We start from the raw sequence: 26,598 nt of genomic DNA, 5'->3' as shown, positions 1-26,598 counted from the left end.
ATTCCATAGTATGTATATACCACATTTTGTTTATCCATTCATCCAGTTGATAAATATTGGGGTTGTTTCTACTTTCTGAATAGTGCTGCTGTGAGCATTCATGTACAAGATTTTGTGTGGACGTAGTTTTCAGTTCTCGAGTATGTATCTAGGAGTAAAATTGCTAGGTCATATGATAACTCTGTATTTAACTTTTTGAGTAACTGCCAAACTTTTCCTCAGTGGTTCCCTCATTTTACATTCCCACCAGCCGTGTATGTGAGTTTTGATTTCTCTACATCCTTTCTCATTTGTTTTTAAAAGTTGCATTATATTCTGTTGTAGGTCAATATCAGTTTATATTTAATCATCCCCCTATTGAAAGACATTAGAATTGTTAACATTTTTTGCTAATATCCTGTGCTCATTCTCATTTTGGCACCTTTATTGTATCTATTTCTAGGACGAGTTTTACATTAGAAAGGTTAGTCCTTTGTGACATAAATTTAAAGTACATTTTTTTTCTAAGTTTGCTTTTTGACTTACTTGCTTTTAGTATATGTTTGTTTTTGCCATGATACATTTTTAAAAACTATTTTTGAGAATTTGAATTTATTGGGGCTTCCCTGGTGGCGCAGTAGTTGAGAATCTGCCTGCTAATGCAGGGGACACGGGTTCGAGCCCTGGTCTGGGAAGATCCCACATGCCGTGGAGCAACTAGGCCTGTGAGCCACAACTACTGAGCCTGCGCGTCTGGAGCCTATGCTCCGCAACAAGAGAGGCCGCAACAGTGAGAGGCCTGTGCACCGCGATGAAGAGTGGCCCCCGCTCGCCGCAACTAGAGAAAGCCCTTGCACAGAAACGAAGACCCAACACAGCCAAAAATAAATAAATAAATAATTAAAAAAAAAAAAAGAATTTGAGTTTATCAATCTGTTACAGCTTTTAGGCCTTTCAGGCTTGTTGTTATCTTTTTGGGCTCATCTCTTACTACTCTCCTTCTTGCAGATTTCATTCTAACCCCACTGACCTCTTTGCTGTTCTTTAAGTATGCTAGGTGTGTTCCTACCTCAGGGCCTTTGTGTGTGCTGGTCCCTCTCCCTGGAAGACTTTTCCCTTGCTTCCTTATTTCTTTCAAGTCTTTGTTCAAATGTGAACTTCTTGTTGAGTCTTCCTATTTAAAATTGTAACACACCCGTGATAGATGTCAAATTTTGGGGTACTGAAATATGAATTCACTTTTTAATGATTATAACAGATTAGGTGAGTGTTAGAATGCTGTTTGTTTTTTATGATGGAACAAAAATTTCTAGGTGTAAAACCTTTCAAATAGTGCTTAAATGCTTTTAATGCTAAATGCTTTTAATGAGACTGAATCTGTGACTCTGTGCCCTTTGCCAGTATTTAAACACTTAACTTATGTCTTTGGCAAGTGTGATGGTTAATTTTGTGTGACAGGTTGAGCTGAGGGATGCCCAGATGTCAAACATTATTTCATTTTTTCTGGATGTGGCTGTGAGTGTGTTTCTGGAAACAGTTAGCGTTTGAATAGGTAGACTTTGTAAAAAAGATCATACTCACCAGTGGAGGTGAGCATCATCCAGTCCATTGAGGGCATGAATAGAACAAAAAGGTGGGGGAGGGGTGAATTTTTTCTCTTGCTTAATCTGAGACATCCATCTCCTCCTTCTGTCTTCCGGTATTGCCACTCCTGTTTCTTGGGCTTTTGCCCTCCGACCAGGGCTTTTCTGCTTCTCAGCACTTGGGTTTGGAACTACACCGCTGGCTTTCCTGGGCCTCCAGCTTGCAGATGGCAGATAATGCCACCTTGAGCCTCTGTAATTGTGGGAGCCAATCTCTTATAATAAATTACTTTCTATGTATATATTTCTTTATATCCTGTTGGTTCTCTTTCTCTGGAGAGCCCTAAATAATGCAGCAAGTGTGTCTAATTCATTGCTACAGTCTGAATGTTCATGTCCTCCCAAAACTCATATTTTAAAACCTAACCTCTAAGATGATGATGTTAGAAGGTATGGGGTCTTTGGGGGATGATTAGATCATAAGGGCAGAGCCCTCATGAGTGGAATTAATGCCCTTATAAAAGATACCCAAGAAAACTTCCTTGCTGCCTTCCATCATAGGATAGCATAGCAAAAAGGTGCTTAATCTCTGTGACCCAGAAGCCAGCTCTCATCAAGTACTGAATCTGCAGGTATCTTGATCTGGCCTCTCAGCCTCCAGAACTGTGAGAAATAAATTTCTGTTGTTCATAAGTTACCCAGTCTGTATTAGTTTGTTATTACAGTCCAAAAGGAATGAGACACTTAGATTGTTTTTCCTAGTTGCAAATCCTCTTTACTTTGATTGTTTACAGTGAAGTGAGAGAGAGGAATAATTAAGAAAACCTGGGACTTCCCTGGTGGCACAGTGGTTAAGAATCCGCCTGCGAAATGCAGGGGACACGGGTTCGAGCCCTGGTCTGGGAAGATCCCACATGCTGCGGAGCAACTAAGCCCATGTGCCACAACTACTGCCTGTGCTCTAGAGTCCGTGAGCCACAACTACTGAGCACATGTACTGCAACTGCTGAAGCCTACGTGCCTAGAGCCTGTGCTGTGCAACAAGAGAAGCCCGCACACCGCAACGAAGAGTAGCCCCTGCTCGCTGAAGCTAGAGAAAGCCCGCGCACAGCAGCAAAGACCCAATGCAGCCAAAAATAAATAAATAAACTTATTTAAAAAAAAAAAAAGAAAACCTATGATCAGAATGGGATTAGAGATTATCCTCAGACCATCTCTCCTGATTTTTTTTTTTTTTTCAGGAAATTTCCTGGTGGAGACAGCCAATTTGAAGTAAATATTTCTCCCATTCACTTTCTTTATGCCCTTCCCATTTTGAAAATTTAAATTAAAAATAATAAAAATATTCACGTATAATCTCATCTTCCAGGATTGCTCTTTTTATTTTTTGCATATTAACATCTGTATGTGTATTCACTCATATGATGCATACTATTCTGCTATCTTTGCTCAACATCATGTCATGAAGCAAATATTTTTTCAATAAAGTGTATTTCAAAAGCAGATGGGATGACTTGTTTTATGAGGCCAGCATAACCCTGATACTAAAACCTAACAGTGGCTTTCCATAAAAAAAAAATTACAGACTGATATTTCTCATGAATACAGGAGAAAAAGCTTAAAAAAATTAGCAGATTTCATCCAGCAATATAAGAACAGGATAATACATTATAACCAAGTGGGGCTTATTTTAGGAATACAATATTGTTAACACTTGAAAATCAGTATAATATGCCACATTGACAAAATAAATTAGAAAAGCCGTATGATTGTCTCAGTAAATGTCAAAAAAGCATTTGACCAAATTCAACATCTATTCGTGGGAAAAAAAAAACTCTCAGCAAACTGGGAATAGAAGGAAACATCTTCAACTAGGTTAAGGGCATCCATGAAGAACCTGTAGCTAACATTACACTTAATGATGAGAGACTAAAGGTTTACCTCATCTGTGATCAGGAACAAGCCAAGGATGTTTGGTCTTAGCATTTCTGTTTGCTACTGTATGAGGCCCTAGCCAGTTCAGTAAAGCAAAACAAAGAATAAAAGGCATAGAGATTAGAAAAGAAAAAGTAAAACTATATTTGCCAGCAACATGATTGTTTATGTAGGAGACCCTAAGGAATATACAAAAGCTACTTGAACTAAAAAGTGAGTTTAGCAAGGTTGCACATTGCAAGATGATTATACAGGAATCATATACTAGTAGCAAACAATTGGAAACTAAAACCTTAAAAATTCCATTTTAAAATAATATGAAATACTTAGTAAATTCAACAAATACGTGTACAGCTTCTATATTAATAACTAGAAAACATTGCTCAGTGAAGTCAAAAAAGACCTAAATGTAGACATACATCATATCCATGAATTGGAAGAGTCAATATTGTTAAGATGTCAGTATTACCCAGATTGATCTACAGAGTCAATTCATCACATTTGTACCAGAGTATTTTTTGTTTGTTTTTTTTTTCGTAGACATTGACAAGCTGATTCTAAAATATATATGGAAATGCAAAGAACCTAGAATACCTGAAGAAATAATTGAAAAGGAAGAACAAATGGAATACTTACACTATATCACTTCACAGTGTGCTGTAAAGCTACAGCTTTGAAGATAACATGGTACTGACCTAAGTATAGACAAATAAATCAGGGGATCAGTATAGGGGGCCAAGAAATAGATCTGTACTTCTCTGGTCAATTGTTTTTTGTTTGTTTGTTTGTTTTGTTTTGAGAAAAGCAAAACAGTTCAGTTGGGAAGGGAAAACTGTTTAAACTAATGGTGCTGGAAAAGCTGATTATATGGGAAAACCAAGCAAAACAAAAAAACTTTGACTCCTACTTTCACATATAACATAAAAATTAGAAAAATACACACAATCTTGTTTTAGGCAAAGATAACTTAGAAAACATACAGAAAGCAATAGCCAAAAAAACACAAACTTGATAAGTTAGACTACTTCAAAAGTAAGAATCTTGCCTCTTCAAGAGAGATGGTTCAGAAAAAGAATAGTCAAGCCACAGATGGGAGAAAATGTCTCCAAAACGTATAGCTGACAAAAGACTTTATTCTTGAATATATAAAGATGTTTTACAATTTAAAAATAATTAGGCAAATATCCCAATTAAAAATGGAAAAAAGATTTAAATTGATACTTCACTAAAAAGATATATGAATGGCCAATAAGCACATTGAGTTTTAGTGTGATTAGTCATCAGAAAATGCAAATTAAATGCTATAGTGAGCTATTACTACACACAACTAGAATAGCTAAAATTAAGAAGACTGATAGTACTGAATGTTGGTGAGAATGTGGAGCAACTGGTACTTTCAGAAATTGCTGTGGGTAAAGAAGCCAATCTGAAAGGGCTGCATACTGTATTATTCCCACTATACATTTTGGAAAAGGTAAAACTATGGAAACAGTAAAAAGATCAGTGGTTGCCAGGGTTTGGCAGGAGGAAGGGATGTATGGACAGAGCACAGAGGATTTTTAGGGCCATGAAACTGTTCTGTATGATACTATAATCAAGGATACATGTTACTACATTTGTCAAAATTTATAGCAATTATAGAAATTACACAGCAGTAGTGAACTCTAACGTATATTATGGGGTCTTTAGGTGATAATGATGTGTCAGTGTTGGTTCATCGTTTTTAACATATATGCTACTCTGGGGCAGGATATTGATGGTGGAGAAGGGTATACATATGTGGGGGCAAGGGTTATATGGAAATTCTCTATACCTTCAGTTTTGCTGAGAACCAGAAACTGCTTTGAAAAATAAAATCTATGTAAAAAATTGCTGTGGTGTATAAAATGGTACAACCAGTTTGGGAAAAGTTTTGACAGGTTCTTATGAAGTCAGATATCCACCTCTCTTCTCATCTAGCAATTTTACTTTCAGGTATTTACTGAAGAGGAATGAAAATATATGTTTGCAAATGACTTGTATGCAAATGTTTATAAATCTTTCTTCGTAAACCTTCTCATAATAACCCCAATCTGAAAACAAATGCCTCTCAACATCATCATGTTGTCTCTCTATACTTTATTCTTGGTTATTTCTTATGACTTTATTTCCAAGTCACTAAATCTCTCTTCAGCTGAGTCTAATCTGCTGTTAAACCCATTCATTGAGGTTTTCTTTCTTTCTTTCTTATTTACTTATTTTTTTTAAATCAACTTTTAAAATTTGGCTATTGTACTTTTCAGTTCCAGAATTTTTTTCTAGAACTTTTTAAAAAGAAATATCTGCTATATTTATATAGTTTACAGGTCCTTGAGAAATTTTTGATTTGAAAAATTTGGCTTTTATGCCATAGGTAGAGTAGGCGTAGTTGTATTTGGTAATTAATATTATTTTTGGGAGAGTTTTGTTTGTTTTAGGGGTGTATGGTGGTTCTTGTTCATGTAGTTTTATCTCTTTATGTGCCTATTTTTGATTGTTTGCTAGTTTTTGTATTTGTAAAGTTGTAGAAATAGTTTGATAGGATGATTTTATCTTTCTTCAGAGGGGATTGTCTGTTTCTGTTGGGTGCCTTGGATTCTTCTTAATTCCATTTCAGAATTTTTCTGGCCACCCAGGGAACTTAAAGCTGGGTTGTAGTCCATGAGATTGTTGATTTACTTCCTGCTTCCCCTTACTTCCAAGGTAAGGATCCCCTTGAGGATCTCTAGCCTGTGTGTGGAGTGGAGTACTAGGGCTTACTCCCTTGGCAGGCTTGGACTCCAGTTTTTGTGCCCTAGATTGTCAACCCTGTCAAAAGCACTGCTTGGATTCCCAGCCACCGCTTATGGATCAGGAAGCGTCCCAAAGCCAAAGCAATTCCAGATGTCAGGCTGACCTCTCTAGGTTTTCTTAGTGCCTTGAATCTTGGCCTTGTAATTCTTCAGTGTTTTACTAGCTCTTTGGTCCTTTTAGAAAGTGCCCTTCCAGACCCTCTGTCAGTGATTTTTGTTGACCTCATTGGGAATATTCTTCTGAATTTTCTGTCTGTCATTGCTGGAAATGGAAGTAGCCTCAATTCCTGTGATCTCTTTAAAAATTATGTGGTTGTGTAAGTTAATATATAAGCTGTGCTTTATTACATTTTTCATTTTCTAATATTGGTTGATTTTTTTTTTTTTGGTTCAGCAAATATTTTCTTGTGTGATGTAGACTATAGACTATGAAAAGCATAGTCCACAGTCTTGAGTGATGAATATGAGTCAGCCAAGCAGTTTGGGGGCAAGGGTAGAGGGAGCTGAAGCCCTCACACAGACTTGGGAGATGTGCGGGAAGAAGGTAACTAGGAAGATAATTGATGGATAGTTGCATTTTATCCATGTGTGTCTTTAAAACATGTTTCTTAAATGGCTATTTCAGAGGTTTTCCTGTTTAGATCAGTTTTTTCCCCATAGGCAGAACCCAAATTTATATTCACAACTTATTTTGAAACTGACTTTAAAAATATCCGTCATTTTCTTTCTTTTTTTTTTTAACTTTTATTTTTTAAAAAAATTTTATTAATTTACTTTTGCTGCGTTGGGTCTCCGTTGCTGCACATGGGCTTTCTCTAGCTACGGTGAGTGGGGTCTACTCTTCGTTGCAGTGCGCGGGCTTCTCATTGCAGTGGCTTCTCGTTGCGGAGCACGGGCTCTAGACGTGCGGGCTTCAGTAGCTGTAGCTTGCGGGCTCTAGAGCGCAGGCTCAGTAGCAGTGGTGCTCCAGCTTAGTTGCTCTGCAGCTTGTGGGATCTTCCCGGGCCAGGGCTTGAACCCATGTCCCCTGCATTGGCAGGCAGATTCTTAACCACTGCGCCACCAGGGAAGTCCAGTCATTTTCAATACCATTTATAATAGAAAATATTATAAGGGCATGTTGAGTAATTACGTGTTGAGGGCATGTTGAGTAATTACTTTTGCTGTTGCTACTAGTTCTGTAACTGTAGCCCCAGGAGTCTAGTGAATTTTCTTTTACTTCTTTTCTTTTCTTTTTTGGCCACGCTGCACTGCGTGCGGGATCTTAGTTCCCGAACCAGGGATGGAACCTGTGTGCGGCCCTACCACTGGACTGCCAGGGAATTCCATTTTTGTGTGTGTGTGAATTTTTATGCAGAGCACTAAATCATGAATTAGTTTCTGGAAGCTGGGAGTTTCAGATATACTTTGTCATGTAAAATTTGTGCATGAATGAATATATTTTTCTTGGTTTTGGTAAACCCCAAATAATATTAATTCTCACTGTGCCCAAGAGCACAAAGAGACTATTCAACAAATATGTGTGTACTTGTGGCCAGCCACAGTTTTAGGTGTCAGGGATACAATAGTGAATAAGACATAGATTCTAGTTGTGCATAGGGTAAGACAGACAATAAACAAATTAATATATTACTTAATGTTAGAATGTGACAAGTACAATGGAAAAAAGTAATGTCGTGGTATTTTAGTCAAGATTGTAAGGGAAGGCTCCTTGTGAAGTGGACCTTTTAATAGAAAAGGAAGTCAGAGAGGGAGTCCTGTCACTCTCTGGTGGAAGAGCATTCTAAGCAGAGGGAACAGCAGATGCAAGGCCCTGAGGTGGGTGCATGCTTGGTGTGTCCAGGGACCAGTAACTAGTCCAGTAGAGCTAGAGCCAAATGAGCAAGGATGGGTGAGTGATAGACAAGGTTGGATGGTTAGTCAAAAGTCATGTAGGGTCTTAGAGGCTAGGTTAAGGACTTCACATTTTATTCTGAGCAGGATGGGCAGCTAGTGGATGGTTATTGCCCTTGTTTGAATATTTGTTACTCTGATCATTTAAATTTTCTTCTGCTTTGTGGCTATAAGCACTATCTTCATACAATGAAAATTGGAAATTGGGTTCTTGACATCTTTGCCAAAAAAAAGGAAAAGGTTCTGTCTTAGCCATTTCTAGTATCTGTATCTTTGCTATGTCATTTGAAGCTGTGCTTCATTGTGTTCTTAAATTATCTTCTACCCTGTCAGTTTGTTGGAGCCTGCCTTACTCCATTTATTTGAACATTATATTCTCCCCAGCCCCCAAATCTGGTAGATTAGTATAACTTTGAGTAATATTTTCATGTCGGCTGGTAGGGAGGTTTTTGGTTCTTATTGAAATTAGCGTCTAATTCTTACTAGCTGCTAGTGGTAGGCAGAATAATGTCCTCTCCAGCCCAAGGATGTCCACTTCCTAATCCCTGGAAAGCTGGTGAATAGATACCCTCACGTGTCAAAAGGATTCTGTAAATGTGGTTAAAGTTAAGGGCTTTTTGAGGGGAGATTGGGCCTACTAGGATAAAAGAGGACAGTCTAATCACATGAGTCCTTAAAGGTAGAAGAGGAAACCAGAAGGGTGGGTCAGAGAGATGCAGCATGAGTCATTCAAAGCCACTAATGGCTTTGAAGATGGAGGAAAAGGATCCTTGAGTCAAAGAATGAGGCGACCTGTAGAGCCTCGGAAGTGCCCTCATCTTACCGCCAGCAAGAAAATGGGGACTTAGGGCTTCCCTGGTGGCGCGGTGGTTGAGAGTCCACCTGCTGATGCAGGGCACATGGGTTCGTGCCCTGGTCCGGGAAGATCCCACATGCCGCGGAGTGGCTGGGCCCGTGAGCCGTGGCCGCTGAGCCTGCGTGTCCGGAGCCTGTGCTCCGCAACGGGAGAGGCCACAGCAGTGAGAGGCCCACGTACCGCAAAAAAAAAAAGAAAATGGGGACTTGGATCCTAGAGTCATGAGAAACTAAATCCTGCCAACAACCCAAGTGAGCAGGAAATGGATTCTTCCCCAGAGCCTCCGGAGTGGAAAGCAGCTTGCTGACACCTTGATTTTAACACCGTGAAACCTGTACTGCAGCTACAGAACTGCATGATAATAAATTTGTGCTGTTTTAGGCCACTAAGTTTGTGGTGATTTGCTAATGACAACAATATAAAAACTATTGAAACATACCCAACTTCTGAAAGCAGATAACTTTAGCAAATTAAATTTGTTAAATATAGAATTTTGGATGATTCATTCACTCCAAATAATATCTGTTAAGTGCTTGCTATTTGCCAGGAAATGTGGTGGGAGCTAGGAATAAGAGAGGTCCCTATCTTCACCAAACTCTGGTCTACAGTTGTGCAGTCAATTTTTAATTTTATATTTTTAATCTTATGTAAAATTTTAAGCATATAAATGTAGAGAGACTAATGAACTCCCATATGCTTATCACTTAGCTTTAGTAATTAACAACTCGTGGCCACTTTTATTTCAATTATACCCCATCCACAGCTACCCTCCCCTACTTCTCAGATTATATTTAAGAAAATTCCAGACGTCATATCATATCTGGATAGTCAGTTTTATATGAAGCTTTGCTATGTAGTTATTTCCCGTTCCCCGCTGACATTAGAAAAGTGCAGACTTTAATTTTATCATCTTTAACAAAGTAACTTTATCATCTGTGAGTTCATTTGCAATCGTTAGCTATTTTTTTGTCATGAAATTTTGCCTAGGATTCCTTTGGTGCGAGTTAGAAAATTACTTAGATCATTTCAACTTGCAAAAGTGCTGCAGAAATTGTTTTGGGGTTATAGGTAAATTTTAGTGAGTAGGTAAATTCACAAACATGGAATCTGTGAATAAAGAACATCGATAGATTATACATGTAAAGTGATTTTTCCATTTCCTGTGTTCTTGATTTAGGTTGATAACGTCACCTTCTCTGAGTTCTAAATCTAGAAACCTTGGTCTTTCTTGATTAGCTTTAGTCTTTCTCGCCCACTTTAAGCATCCAGTCTGTCACTGAGTGCTATTAGTTTTATTTTGTTAAGCGTCATTTAAGTCTTACTGCTCTTTTCCATTGCCATTGCCATTATTTTAATGGTGGTCCTTATAATGTCCTAACTGGATAATTTATTGCTGGTATTTTTTGTTTCTGGGATTAATCTGAGCATTCTCCCACTTCAATATGTCCTCCAACCTCTTATGCCTCCCTTCATTCCACAATCCCTGATTTTGGACACATCAGGCATAGGGTTGAGTCAGTCACATTCTTCAGTTCAAGGGTCACTATCATCGTTGGTTTGTGTAAGGCCCATCTCCCCCTCCATTTAATATTAATCCATTTACTTATTCCCATTTATTCCCATTCATTACTCCTTTTCTTTCCCATAAACAGCCATTTTACTATGTTTAATGCATGCATTTTTTATGTATATGTCTGAGTACAAGATGTTATACTTATGTGTACATGTATTTTTCTCTTTTTTTAACATCTTTATTGGAGTATATTTGCTTTACAATGGTGTGTTAGTTTCTGCTTTATAACAAAGTGAATCAGCTATAGTGTACATGTATTTTTAATATATATAAATAGAATTGTGTTATAGAACTCATTGTTTTTTGCTCTTTCCTCTCAGAATTGTTTTTTTTGTTTGTTTGTTTTGTTTATTTTTGGCTGTATTGGGTCTTCGATGCTGCACACGCGCTTTTCTCTAGTTGTGGCGAGTGGGGGCTACTCTTCGTTGCGGTGCATGGGCTTCTCATTGCGGTGGCTTCTCTTGTTGCGGAGCATGGGCTCTAGGTGCACGGGCTTCAGTAGTTGTGGCTCGCAGGCTCAGTAGTTGTGGCTCGTGGGCTCTAGAGCGCAGGCTCAGTAGCTGTGGTGCATGGAGTTAGTTGCTCCGCGGCATGTGGGATCTTCCCAGGCCAGGGCTTGAACCCGTGTCCCCTGCATTGGCAGGCGGATTCTTAACCACTGTGCCACCAGGGAAGCCCTCAGAATTGTTTTTAAGAGTTACCTGTGATGCTAAATGAACACCTAGTCTATTGCTGTTAAAACTGCTCCATTGTGTACATCCACAACATTTTACTTATCCAGTTCCTCAGTGCTGGACACCTGGGGTGCCTCCAACTTTGCAACACCACGAATAATGAATGTCTTTATATTATTTATCTATTAATGAACAATAAGCTACTCTAAAATTTAGAAGTTTAAAACAACATTGTTTCAATACCATATGATATCACTTATATGCAGAATCTAAAATAGGACACAAATGAACTTATCTATAAGACAGAAACAGACTCACAGACATAAAGAACAGACATGTGGTTCCTAAGGGCATGGGGTTTGGGGGAGGGATGGAGTTGGAGTTTGGGGTTAGCAGATGCAAACTACTATATATAGAATGGATAAACGACAAGGTCCTACTGGATAGCACAGGGAACTCTATTCAGTATCCTGTGATAAACCATAATGGAAAAGGATATAAAAAAGAATATATATGTATAACTGAATCACTTTGCTGTACAGCAGAAATTAACACAACATTGTAAATCAACTATACTTCAATAAAAACAAAACAAAACATTGTTTCACAGTTTTTTAGTATCAGGAATCAGGATACTGTGTAGCTTGGTGCCTCTGACTCAAGTGTCTCATGAGGTTGTAGTTGATCTTATGGCTGGGGCTGTGGTCTCATCTGAAGGCTCAACTAGGAAGGACCTGCTTCCTGGACTCCTCACTTGGCTGTTGGCAGGATTCAATTTCTCTAGGGCTGTTGGACTCAGTTCCTTACTGGCTGTTGACTGGAGGCCTTCCATAGTCCTTTGCAAGGTGTACTTCTCTGTATGTCAGCTCACAACAAGGCAGCTGGCTTCCCTTGGAGAAAGCAAACAGAAGAGCAAGAGCAGGTGCCCAACACAAGCCACGGTTGTTTTGTAAGCCAGTCTCCTCTCAGAAGTGGCATGCTTTCACTTTTACTGTATTCTCTTCTAAGCAAGTCTCTAGGTCCATCCTACACTCAAGGGGAAGCAATTACACAAGGACATGAATAGCAGGAAGCAGGGATTATTGAGGGTCATTTTGGAGGTTTGCTTACCACAGTCCTCAGACATATTTCTGTGAATTTTTCTTTGGCATATACATATACTGGGTTATAAATTGTTCTATAAAATAGCTGTGTTGGTTAATATTACTATCAGCAGTACATGAGGGTTTATATATCATTATGTACCTGCCAATACTTTACATTTTCTAGGACATCAAGGGATATTACACTGTTTTAAACAGACTGTTCTTTATCTTTTGCTCTTTTTTTTTCCTAGTGAAGTTCTTGGCTTTTTCTTGGCTTTTTGCGGGAGTTGCTTGTAATATTCTAGATATTAGTTCTTTGTTCTTCTTCCATTTTATCATCTGCCAGTTAACTTTGTTCAGGGTTTCATTTGTTGAGCAATAATCTTTAATTTTGATGTAATTAAATGCTTTTATTTATTTACTTTATGCTTTGTACTCTTAGGCTTTTATTTAAGAAGTCCCTTCTTGTGCTTATGTTACAAACTTATCATTGTACATTTTCTTCTATTAATTTTAGTGTTGCCATTCACATCCAAGTGAATGTAGGTCTTTAATTCTTCTGTAGTCGGTCTTTGAATATGTTGTAAGATAGGGAGCCATCATTATTTTTCTTTATGAAATAAGCCAGTTTTTCCCAGCACCATCTTCTGTACAATCTGTTCTCCATTGATTTATAGATTGTTTTACTGTATGTTTCCGTAGAAACACAGGTTTGACCTGTGTTTCAGTTCTCAGTTGCGTTCCATTGGTTTGTGTGTGCTTGCAAATACCATACCGTTTTTATTGCCACAGCTGTGTAACATGGCTTGATATCTGGTAAAGGAAGTCCCTCTCTTCACTTTTCAGTTTCAAGATTGACTTGGCTATATGTTTATTCTTTCATAAAAATGTCAATTTATGAAGTTTCTGAAAAAAACTCAATGAGAATTTTGGTTGTGATTAAGATTAATTTGTGTAGAATTATCTTCATGGTATTTAGTCATTATATTCAGATCATCCTGTTTGCTCTCTATTAATGTTTTAATACTAATAAGTGGATGCTGGCCAGCAAAATGAATAGAAGATATCCTCTAAGTCAGTCAACAGCATCCTGGATCCTTTTTTCATGAAATTCCCTTTACATTTTTGTTGCAAAGAGTATTCCTTTTGTATTATGATCGTGTATTATATGGCCTCAACATATTTCTTCCTTTTTGCTGTTCTGAGTTATGTATGCCTGGTACACTATGCTGATGACTGTTCAGGAAGTCCTAGTTAGTTCCAGTCAAAATCAGAGCAATAAAGATCCCTCCCATTTGTGATGTTCTCCCATTTGTGATGTTGTTTGGTCCAATTTATTTTGAAGGAGAACAGCCCTCTGTTCTAAATCTAAATTCTTTCATTAAAGTTGTCAGACATAGTATTTATTAATAGTCATGGTTTTAAGGTTTTTTTTGCGGTACGCGGGCCTCTCGCTGTTGTGGCCTCTCCCGTTGCGGAGCACAGGCTCCGGACGCACAGGCTCAGCGGCCATGGCTCACGGGCCCAGCCACTCCGCGGCATGTGAGATCTTCCCGGACCGGGGCACAAACCCGTGTCCCCTGCATTGGCAGGCGGACTCTCAACCACTGCGCCACCAGGGAAGCCCCATAGTTTTTAGTTTAAACAAATTAAAGCAGTTTCTTCCTGGATCAGGAACCTAGTGTAAGATGTTAAATTGTAAACCACTGCTGTTTTTTTTTATTATTATTATTGATGCAATGACTAAATGCATTAACAAGCGTACTGGAGGTAGTCACCTACCTAGATAGCATGTACTGTGACAAGATACTTGTTCTTCAGGATTTGGCTTTAAGCCCTGACGCAACTGAAAAGCCTAGCAAATTGACTACAGAGTATGGATTCCTGACAGGCATCGGCTGTATGAATAAATGATGATTGTGATTCAAAATCCTTTGGGTTTTGAGCACCCAAATCATCATTATTGAAGAATTAATGAATCCTGATACAGCACATCAGGGTTGTTTTTCATTCAATTCGAGAAATAAGTACAAATGTAAGATATGCCTTTTATGTGGTTAATATTTTACAACAATAATTATGGAAATTTCAGGAAAGAGAATTGTTCTACAGTATTAGATTTCTGAGTAGAAATGAGATTTATTCGTTACATAATAAGATCATTTGCACGGGTCTCTTGTGTTTTGTTTTGTATACTTTGCTCTTAAAAGATATTTCATCAGCAAAATCACTCTGTAAACATCTGGTAGAATTAGAACTTTAAAATCTGGTAAGTTTCTCCATTTCTAGAATCAAGTCCTCTTTAATTTGTTTGATGAGCTTCATTTAAGTAGGTGTTCAGTATTTTTCTTTGGGCTTTCCATGAACATTTCAGATCTGTAAAAATAGCTGATATTCTTTTGGAGCTGTTACTCTTTTTGTTGTGCTGTTGAGATTTTCACTTTCCTGGGCTAACATGTTACTGTTCCCCATGATAATTGTGTTTAAACTTTTGCAATAATTGAAGATTTCTTGATGCATTTGTTCCTGTTCGTGCTCAGCCAAAATTTTGTTTCCTTTTTATTTGTTCTAAGATTTGTTTCTAAAAGGGATTAATGATCTTCGGAGGACAATGGTAGTCCTTCATAAAAGAAATACGCTTAATAAAACAGGAACAATTTGTTTACTGTTCATATTTTGCTGAACAGGCAGAGTTGGCCTTGAGAAAGTAGACACTTAGAGATAGAAGATCTAGGGTATACCATAGTTCTCACTGTAGCTATTATCAACTCAAAAAGACACTGTTGTCTTCCCTACACTGTGACTTCTTTTCAGTTTTACAATCTGAATATTTGTTTCTGTGTTATAACTAAACAGGGAATGAACATAAGGGCTTTAGAGTGGACCTTTGAAGTAGAACACTGCTGGTAACTGTTTCCATTATACACTAATGTATTGATACTTGTCATTCATTAGTAGATGGTACCTGGAAAATAGGAAAGTAATGGGATATTTGACCCAAGTACAAGAACTAATGACAAGGAAGGGTTTCATATTTTTGTTTGACTTAATTTTTATTTTAAACATACTAGTATTTTTTAATAATCTGGAAGCATATTGAATATTTTGATTTGAGTTTTTAAATGTATAGTTTATTTAGAAAAGAGCAATATCTTAATCTTCCAAAGTGATCATTATTCTGATTTGTTTCCTATTTTTCCAGAGATATTACATATGAAATATCAGTAGAAGCTGTGTCAACAATGGTGGTCTTCCTTTCCTGCCAACTCTTCCACAAGGAAGTTTTGCGACAGAGCATCAGTCACAAGTACTTGATGCGAGGTCGATGGTATGTTTCTATTTTAAATTTGTCAAGTTTTTTATTGAATTAATCTATAGTTCTCGTCTTGTCCTCTTTCCTTAGTGTTGTTCCATATCTCCAACCAGACATTTCCTCTGGTTGTTCTGTCAGAACTTCAAACCCAATACATAAGGATCTGCTTTCCTGTCTAAACTATCCATCCTCCCTGCCCCTTTCATCCCCTAGCTTCATTACCTTCTCTAGTGGTTTCTTTGTAGAGTTGAAACTTTGAAGCCATGTTTTCTTCCTTCTGCATCATTCTCTATGTCTAAGCATTCATCCAGTCATATTTGTTCATTGAAATTATTTGCATCTTCCCCTTCCCACCAGTCCCATTGAAACGACTGCTGCAGTGGATGCCCCATCACCATGTGTTTGGACTTCCCCAGCAGCCACTTAACTGACTGTTCCTACTTTCATGTAGTCAACAAATGGTTATTGTGTGCTAACCATGTGCCAGGCATGTGTTAGGATGTGGAGCTGTGCTCCTGAGCAGAGCAGAAGCTTACAGTCTCCTGGTGGGTAGGGACGGGAGTAGATAAATATTAAACACACACACACACACACACACACACACACACACACACACAGAGAGAGAGAGAGAGAGAGAGAGAGAGGGAGAGAGAGAGGGAGAGAGAGGGAGAGAAGCACCTTTGTCTTTTCACATCCCTCTTGCTACCTTGATTATACTTGTGGCACATCCACAGAATCCTTTAGAGCTCTTTTAGAACATATTTGAAAATCACTGATAATAGGGATAAAAGGCCTTAAGCGTTGGCTGAAGAGTCTATTCAAAAGTTTTCTCCAGATTGCAGGAATTAATTTATCACCAATTTGTGGACACATATCCCTTTTAACTTGTTTCCTCTGCCTTCTCCTCTCATTCTGTTACTTAAAAGCAAAGGGTATTAACATTAAAAGAAATCTGTATATATATGGATATGTTTTTTATATGTATGCATAGATTGAATAACTTCATACTTTTATTTTAAACAATGTAAGATATTTAACAATTATTATATTGATTATATGTTGAATATTTTGGATATATTGGGTTAAGTCAATATATCAAATTGACTTGATATACTATTCAAGTCAATTTCCATACTTTTAAATTCTTGCGTTTTCCTACTGACTCTGTTACTACCTCCCTTCAAGTGTCAAGTACTGTATTATACACTGAATTTATAATATTTCACCTGTTATGCAGATTACAAATAAGGTAACTGAAGCTTAGGAGTTGAAGCGATTTGATGAATGCCATACAGCATGGTAAGAGGAAAGCCAGATTTAAGCCTCAAGTCTGATCTCAAAGCCCATGGTCTTCACCGTTGTGACAGTGCCAGATTTCTTTGAATTGTGCTAATCCCTTTTATGTCGGTAGATTATATAGGTTATATTTATCACGATACAAAGTCAGTTGACTCCCCCAAATCTGAGTTTATTTTCTTCTTTTTTCTTTTTGTGTAGCCTCCCATATACCAGCAAACTTGTAAAGACCTTGTTGTATAACTTCATCAGGCAAGAAAAGCCGCCTCCTCCAGGAGCACACGTTTTCCCTCAGCAGTCAGATGCGGGAGGGCTGCTGTATGGACTGGCATCAGGAGTAGCAAGTAAGTCTTACCAGATTTTGTCAGGTCTTTGTTATACGTAGGTTTTGTCCAGTTAGTCATAAGAAATTCTGTTCAGTTGGCTGCCGCTACTAACTGTTATATTGCATCTGTGCAGCTGGTTAAATGTGAAATATTGGAAACAATTTAAAATATTTTTTCCATTTGGTGCACTGATTTATACAAGGAAATATATGCAAATCATGAATAGATTGTTTACCTATAAGAGGACATTTTTCAAGAAGAATATTTATAAATATGCATATTGCATGCATTCTAGCTGTACAATATAAATACAGTCACGCTCTTGGGAACTTTTTACCGCTTGTGTTTTATGAGGAAATTATTCTATTTTAGGGGCTTTCTTGGTTAGGATTTTACGTGACTAATTAGGTATAGTTTTCTTATTATACTCAGTGTTTCATTTGTTCAGTGACAAATTAGCACATTTTCAAGAGTCTTGTAATAAATTCTGAAGTGGCACAAATGTGAGTTTTATCAGATTGGAAGCAAATTTCATTAACTGAACAAAGTCCTTTCCCACCATCCAGTAAAGCCTCATTTCTACTTCACAGCGTTTAGACCTAAAGAGACCAGAAATACAAGAGGACCTGGGTCATGTGAGGTTACGTCAACTGAACTTGTGCTTTGTTCTGAAGGAGAAACAAAAACTAGACTGGCACTTTGGCAGTTGTAAGGTCTGCCTGGGTGCTCTTACTAAAGAAACAGTATACGGTCTGCTTAATTACATAGTGCAGAGTTCAGCTGTCTGAAGGAATTTTAAATGGAGCTGAGTTCCACAGCTGAATTAGGCTGGGACGTGCTCTCCACCCTCAGGCAGGGGCGTCAGTTTGTTAGGAAAATGGAGTACTGTGTGATAATTTATGGGATGAGGAGTCTCAGGAACCTCTTTGGATGAGAAGACCTCTGTTCTAGGTTTGCTTTCCTTTGATTTCTTTCAATATTATGAGTTGAATTACATTTGTAATCACTCATGGCTCTGTCTTTGGTGCTGAGTATGCTCCCTAGACCACCAGACCTGCAGAGGTTCATTCTCCGAGTCACCCCTCCCATTGCCCTCATTGTTTCCGATGAGGGGGCTGTACAAGGCTTGCTCATGTTCGGCCTCTGAAGGCAGCACAGGAATCCTGTGTGCCTGTGGGAATCGGGTGTCCTGTGGGAAGGGTTGATTAATCCATTAGTGTTTCCTTTTTTCAGTCATTAAACTGGTGTAAGTATTCAAAAGCTGAGTATTTTCCCGTTCTCCAATACGGTTGGACATTTTTTTTTGGAGGAGGTAGTAGAAGTTCGTTACCTGCTTTCTTCAAAACAGTGGCAGTGCTTCAGTTTTTAAAAATACAGACTTGGGTGTAGTTCTTGATTTTTCTTGCAGTTACGTGTCATCATAAAGAAGTCCAGTATGGTGTGTGGTGTCATCAGTACCGGGTGCCAAAAATCTTGACTTGCTAACTTTAGATCTACTCTGCGTATCGGAAGGAAGTTCCTTTTCTTAGCTCCCAGTTTCTTTGTCTACCAGATGTCGATCACGGTTGGAATACATGATCTCTGACACTATTTCCACATAATTTTTTGTTTTTGGCGGTACGCGGGCCTCTTACTGCTGTAGCCTCTCCCGTTGCGGAGCACAGGCTCCGGACGCGCAGGCTCAGCGGCCATGGCTCACGGGCCCAGCCACTCCGTGGCATGTGGGATCTTCCTGGACCGGGGCCCGAGCCCAGGTCCCTTGCATTGGCAGGTGGACTCTCAACCACTGTGCCACCAGGGAAGCCCCTCTCCTCCTCTTTTGAAAGAGCTTTTTATTTGGAAATAAGTTCACACGTACATAAAAATACCAAAACTAAAAAAATCCCCCAAATTATATACCTTTAACGAGGATGATTTATTAACATTTTATCCCATTTGTATTGTATTTGTATTCCTCCCCCCCAAATCTACACACACACACACACACACATTTTTTTTAACCATTTTTGAGAATAAGTTATATACATCATGGCCCTTTACCCCTAAATACTTGAACGTGTATTTCCTAAAAGGGGATATCTCTTTTTTTTTTAACTTTTGTTAAAAACATTGAAGTATAGTTATTTAATTTACAATGTTGTGTTAGTTTGAGACATACAGCAGGGTGATTCTGTTATTCATATATATATATTCTTTTTTAGAATATATTACAAGATAATTGAGTATAGTTCCCTGTGCTACACAGTAGGTCCTTGTTTACGCATTTATATAGTGTGTTAATCCTAAACTCCTAATTTATCTCCCCCCCATCCCCTTTGCTAACTATAAGCTTGTTTTCTATGTCTGTGAGTCTCTTTCTGTTTTGTAAATAAGTTCATTTGTATCATTTTTTTAGATTCCACATATAAATGATATCATATGATATTTGTCCTTTTCTGTCTGACTTCACTTAGTATGATAATCTCTACATCCATCCATGTTGCTGGAAATGGTATTTTCATTCTTTTTTTAAAATCAATTAATGTATTTTCTTTTTTCTTTTTTCTTTTTTCTTTCTGGCTGCATTGGGTCTTCGTTGCTGCGCACGGGCTATCTCTAGTTGCAGCGAGCGGGGGCTACTCTTCATCGCGGTGTGGGGGCTACTCTTCATTGCGGTGCGCGGGCTTCTCATTGTGGTGGCTTCTCTTGTTGGGGAGCACAGGCTCTAGGAGCGTGGGCTTCAGCAGTTGTGGCACACAGGCTCAGTAGCTGTGGCTCACGGGCTTTAGAATGCAGGCTCAGTAGTTGTGGCACATGAGCTTAGTTGCTCTGTGGCACGTAGGATCTTCCTGGACAAGAGCTTGAACCTGTGTCCCTGCACTGGCAGGCAGATTCCTAACCACTGCGCCACTAGGGAAGTCCTATTTCATTCTTTTTATGGCTGAGTAATATTCCATTGTCTGTGTATATTTGTGTGTGTATGTATGTATATATTTATATGTGTATGTGTGTGTGTGTGTGTGTACACACACACACACATACACATATATATATATATATATATATCACATCTTCTTTATCCATTCATCTGTTGATGGACACTAAGGTTGCTTCCATGTCTTGGCTTTTGTAAATGGTGCTGCTTTGAACATTGGTGTGCGTGTATCTTATGGTATTATGAATTAGAGCTTTCATCTTTTCTGGATATATGCCCAGTAGTGGGATTGCAGAATCATATGGTAGCTCTATTTTTAGTTCTCTAAGGAACCTCCGTACTGTTCTCCGTAGTGGCTGTAGCAATTTACATTCCCACCAACATGTGCTTGTGCTTACACCTTGGAATTTCTAAGCCGTTAGATATGAAGTGCGGCCTGGTCATACATAATTTCAGTAAGCATTCTAGATGGTTCTGAAAAAGCTGGTCCATTTCTGCACCACTTTGTGGTGCAGGTCCCTTTCCTGTGCTTGCATCTGTTCTGCTGTGGGCCCATCATGGCTGATAGTTGAGCCAATTCTATTAACTGTTGGGGATTACATTGTTTTGAGGCAGCTCTAATGGGTTTAACTGACACTCTCCTTCAGTATTATCTTGCTTTCTCTTCTTATTACTCTCTTACTGATGAGGTCCAGTTTATCAGAATTGTTTTTTTTTTAATTTATTTTTTTATACAGCAGGTTCTTATTAGTTATCTGTTTTATACATATTAGTGTATGCATGTCAATCCCAATCGCCCAATTCATCCCACCACCCGCACCCCCGCCACTTTCCCCCATTTGAGTGCATACTTTTGTTCTCTACATCTGTGTCTCTATTTCTGCCTGGCAAACTAGTTCATCTGTACCATTTTTCTAGATTCCACATATATGTGTTAATATAAGATATTTGTTTTTCTCTTTCTGATTTACTTCACTCTGTATGGCAGTCTCTAGGTCCATCCATGTCTCTACAAATGGCCCAATTTCGTTCATTTTTATGGCTGAGTAATATTCCATTGTATTTATGTACCGCATCTTCTTTATCCATTTGTCTGTCGATGGGCATTTAAGTTGCTTCCATGACCTGGCTATTGTAAATAGTGCTGCAGTGAACATTGGGGTGCATGTATCTTTTTGAATTATAGTTTTCTCTGTGTATATGCCCAGTAGTGGGATTGCTGGGTCGTATGATAGTTTTATTTTTAGTTTTTTAAGGAATCGCCATGCTGTTCTCCATAGTGGCTGTATCAATTTACATTCCCACCAACAGTGCAAGAGGGTTCCCTTTTCTCCACACCCTCTCCAGCGTTTGTTGTTTGTAGATTTTCTGATGATGCCCGTTCTGGCTGGTGTGAGGTGATACCTCACTGTAGTTTTGATTTGCATTTCTCTAATAATTAGTGATGTTGAGCAGCTTTTCATGAGCCTCTTGGACATCTGTATGTCTTCTTTGGAGAAATGTCTATTTAGGTTTTCTACCCATTTTTGGATTGGGTTGTTTGTTTTTTTTAATATTGAGCTGCATGAGCTGTTTATATATTTTGGAGATTAATCCTTTGTCTGTTGATTCGTTTGCAAATATTTTCTCCCATTCTGAGGGTTGTCTTTTCATCTTGTTTATAGTTCCCTTTGCTATGCAAAAGCTTTTAAGTTTCTTTAGGTACCATTTGTTTATTTTTGTATTTTTTTCTGTTACTCTAGGAGGTGGGTCAAAAAAGATCTTGCTGTGATTTATGTCAAAGGGTGTTCTTCCTATGTTTTCCTCTAAGAGTTTTATAATGTCCGGTCTTACATTTAGGTCTTTAATCCATTCTGAGTTTATTTTTGTGTATGGTGTTAGGGAGTGTTCTAATTTCATTTTTTTCCATGTAACTGTTCAGTTTTCCCAGCACCACTTATTGAAGAGGCTGTCTTTTCTCCATTGTATATCCTTGCCTCCTTTGTCATAGATTAGTTGACCATAGGTGCATGGGTTTATCTCTGGGGTTTCTCTTCTGTTCCATTGATCCATATTTCTGTTTCTGTTCCAGTACCATGTTATCTTGACTACTGTAGCTTTGTAGTATAATCTGAAGTCAGGGAGTCTGATTCCTCCAGCTCCGCTTTTTTCCCTCGAGATTGCTTTGGTTATTCTGGGTCTTTTGTGTTTCCATACAAATTTTAAGATTTTTTTGTTCTATTTCTGTAAAAAATGTCATTTGTAATTTGATAGGGATTGCATTGAATCTGTAGATTGCTTTGGGTAGTAGAGTCATTTTCACAGTGTTGATTCTTCCAATCCAAGAACATGGTGCATCTCTCCATCTGTTGGTGACATCTTTGGTTTCTTTCATCAGTGTCTCATAGTTTTCTGAGTACAGGTCTTCTACCTCTTTAGGTAGGTTTATTCCTAGGTATTTTATTCTTTTTGGTGCAGTGGTGAATGGGATTGTTTCCTTAATTTCTCTTTCTGATCTTTCGTTGTTAGTGTATAGGAATGCACGAGACTTCTGTACATTAATTTTGTATCCTACAACTGTACCAAATTAATTGATTAGCTCTAGTAGTTTTCTGGTGGTGTCTTTAGGATTATCTATGTATAGTATCATGTCATCCACAAACAATGACAGCTTTACTTCTTCTTTTCCAATTTGTATTCCTTTTATTTCTTTTTCTTCTTTGATTGCCGTGGCTAGGACTTCCAAAACTATGTTGAGTAAGAGTGGCGAGAGTGGACATCCTTGTCTTGTTCCTGATCTTAGAGGAAATGCTTTCAGTTTTTCACCATTGAGAATGATGTTGGCTGTGGGTTTGTCGTATATGGCCTTTATTATGTTGAGGTAGCTTCCCTCTATGCCCACTTTCTGGAGAGTTTTTATCATAAATAGGTGTTGAATTTTGTCAGCTTTTTCTGCATCTATTGAGTTGATCATACGGTTTTTCTCCTTCAGTATGTTAATATGGTGTATCACATTGACTGATTTGCGTATATTGAAGAATCCTTGCATCCCTGGGATAAATCCCACTTGATCGTGGTGTATGATCCTTTTAATGTGCTGTTGGATTCTGTTTGCTAGTATTTTGTTGAGGATTTTTGCATCTATATTTATCAGTGATATGGGTCTGTAATTTTCTTTTTTTGTAGTATCTTTGTCTGCTTCTGGTATCAGCGTGATGGTGGCCTCATAGAATGAGTTTGGGAGTGTTCCTTCCTCTGCAATTTTTGGAAGAGTTTGAGAAGAATCGGTATTAGCTCTCCTCTAAATGTTTGATAGAACTCACCTGTGAAGCCATCTGGTCCTGGACTTTTGTTTGTTGGAAGATTTTTAATCACAGTGTCAATTTCATTACTGTGATTGGTCTGTTCATATTTTCTATTTCTTCCTGGTTCAGTCTTGGAAGGTTATACCTTTCTAAGAATTTGTGCATTTCTTCCAGGTTGTCCATTTTATTGGCATAGAGTTGCTTGTAGTCACTTATGATGCTTTGGATTTCTGCAGTGTCCGTTGTAACTTCTCCTTTTTTATTTCTAATTTTATTGATTTGAGTGCTCTCCCTCTTTTTCTTTTTTTAAAATGTACTTATTTTTGGCTGCACTGGGTCTTCGTTGCTGCGAGCGGGGACTTCTCTTCGTTGCGGTGTGCGGGCTTCTCATTGCAGTGGCTTCTCTCGTTGCAGAGCACGGGCTCTAGGCACGTGGGCTTCAGTAGTTGTGGCACGAAGGCTTCAGTAGTTGTGGCTCACAGGCTCTAGAGTGCAGGCTCAGTCGTTGTGGTGCTCGGGCTTAGTTTCTCCATGGCATGTGGGATCTTCCCAGACCGGGTCTCGAACCCGTGTCTCCTGCACTGGCAGGCAGATTCTTAACCACTGGGCTACCAGGGAAGTCCTCCCTTTTTTTCTTGATGTGTCTGGCCAAAGGTTTATCAATTTTGTTTATCTTCTCAAAGAACCAGCTTTTACTTTTATTGATGTTTGCTATTATTTTCTTTGTTTCTGTTTCATTTATTTCTGCTGTGATCTTTATGATTTCTTTCCTTCTAGTAACTTTGGGTTTTGTTTGTTCTTCTTTCTCTAGTTCCTTTAGGTGTAAGGTTAGATTGTTTATTTCAGATGTTTCTTGTTTCTTGAGGTAGGCTTGTATAGCTATAAACTGCCCTCTTAGAACTGCTTTTGCTGCATCCCATAAGTTTTGGATCGCTGTGTTTTCGTTGTCGTTTGTTTCTAGGTATTTTTTGATTTCCTCTTCAATTTCTTCAGTGATCTCTTGGTTATTTAGTAACGTATTGTTTAGCCTACACGTCTTTGTGTTTTTTACGTTTTTTGTTCCCTGTAATTGATTTCTAATCTCATAGCATTGTGGTCGGAAAAGATGCTTGATATGATTTTAATTTTCTTTAATTTACCAAGGCTTGATTAGTGACTCAAGATGTGATCTGTCCTGGAGAATGTGCTGTGTGCACTTGAGAAGAAAGTGTAATCTGCTGTTTTCGGATGGAATGTCCTAAAAATATCAGTTAAATCTATCTGGTCTATTGTGTCTTTTAAAGCTTGTGTTTCCCCAATAATTTTCTGTCTGGATGATCTGTCCATTGATATAAGTGAGGTGTTAAAGTCCCCCACTAAATTGTGTTACTCTCGATTTCCTCTTTTATAGCTGTTAGAATTTGCCTTATGTTGACTGGTGGCTCGAACAGCAGATGTTTATTTCTCCCAGTTTTAGAGGCTGGGAAGTCTAAGATTAAGGTGCTGGCAGATTTGGTTCTTAGTGAGGGCTCTCTTCTTGGCTTGCAGATGGTTGCACAGTATCTTTACATGGTGTCTCTTTTTCCTCATATAAGGGCACAAATATCATCATGGGGGCTCCGCCCTCATGACTACATCTAAACCTAATGACTTTACAAAAGGCCCTACCTCCTATTACTACCACATTGGGGGTAGGGCTTAATATATGAATTTGGGGTTGGGGGACACAAACATTCAGTCAGTAATAGGTATTAAATAGGTCATGCTGGAATTCCCCTCACTGAAATTCTCAGTTTGGGAGGCCATTGGTCTCTTTTTTATGTCCACAGCTAAGACACCTTTTAGCCCCAGTCATTCTTTATTTTAAATCACAACGTGTTTAGCGGTGGAGGTGAGGGTTTTGCCCAAAGTAGATCACTCACAGCCCATTCCAACCTCACTAATATGTTTTTTTTAAAAATAAAGAAGGAAAAGCATTCCAGAATGCATAAGGATTCCACCACCACCACCACCAAATAATCCTGTGATTGAAACACGTTATTTTCTATTCTGATTTTGGAGGCCACTCCTTATATTGTCCTTTGGGAGGGACTAGCTTTAGATCTTGATAACTTGGTATTATGGAAGAGGCATAAGTATCAGACTCTGGCTGTTGGTATTAGACCTAGAATTGAAAGCCAGTCCTGCCATTTACTAACTAGATGTTCTTTGGCTATTTAACCTCTTAGTGACTCAAATTCTTCAAGGCAAAATGAGGGTAATACCTTCCTTTATAGGGCTACTGAGGGCATGAAATGAGCAAAAGTGTAAGAAGGAGCCTCGTACCCAGTAGGTGCATAATAAATGGTCACTGTTAGTCACAAATATTACATAGTTGTATTTGAAAGATAACTTTTCTTTAAAATAAATACCAAAAAGGCAGTGACCTTATAATGATTTACAAGTTTACTCAGATTTTTTATGTAAATAAATTACGAAAATATCTGATATTTGGTATACACATTTATAATAGAGACTTCAGATAGCCACTACAAGAGTTATGTTGAAAATTTATATTGTGAGAAGGAAAAACAGTTATAACATTTATTGTTTTTCTTTTGATTCTATCCTTACTTCTTTGACCCTGTCTTTTAATATATTTTAAATCTTCTAAATTGCCTCTAATACCTAAAAAAAAGGGTGAAGCAAAGGAAGCATTGACCTTGAAATTTCTTGTGTGTTTTTTCATTGTAAGACAGAGCTGTAATGTGATTATAACTGAGTATTTAACGTTTTAAAGAGCCAAGCCTAATTGAATGTGTTCTGCCAAGCTGGGCTTTCCATCGCAACTACTGAGGTTTCACACAATAATTTCTGATATATGGCTTTTCCATTTGAATGAGCCATCAAAAATGTTTTTTTTCCCTTTGCTTGCAGTGGTGGGTGTCCCAGCCAAATTATAAAGCCAAAGTAGTGATTATTTGTTTAGGTAAATGCTATAATAGAGAAATTAATAAAGTAGAATTTGAAGATTAAAACTCATTTCTCCCAATTGGTGTTATTGAGAAAGTTACTGAATTCATTATGATAGGTATGGTATGAAGTAGTTGTAATTTTTT

General features: G+C 38.1%; 1 protein-coding gene across 5 annotated transcripts in view; it reads left to right on the top strand.

Annotated features, from left to right (window-relative positions):
* Positions 1-26,598, top strand: part of DYM (dymeclin) — a 373,309-nt gene that overhangs the window by 83,744 nt on the left and 262,967 nt on the right. For all 5 annotated transcript variants that reach the window (XM_060029021.1, XM_060029022.1, XM_060029019.1 and 2 more), the window contains exons 7-8: positions 15,591-15,716; positions 17,199-17,341. In XM_060029021.1, the coding sequence (XP_059885004.1) occupies positions 15,591-15,716; positions 17,199-17,341 (269 nt within the window). The remainder of the gene's footprint in view (positions 1-15,590; positions 15,717-17,198; positions 17,342-26,598) is intronic.

This window comes from Delphinus delphis, chromosome 13, assembly GCF_949987515.2.
Source record: "Delphinus delphis chromosome 13, mDelDel1.2, whole genome shotgun sequence".
Lineage (NCBI taxonomy): Eukaryota > Metazoa > Chordata > Mammalia > Artiodactyla > Delphinidae > Delphinus > Delphinus delphis.
The sequence above is the reverse complement of the archived record's forward strand: the minus strand, read 5'-3'. Positions and strand labels throughout refer to the sequence as shown.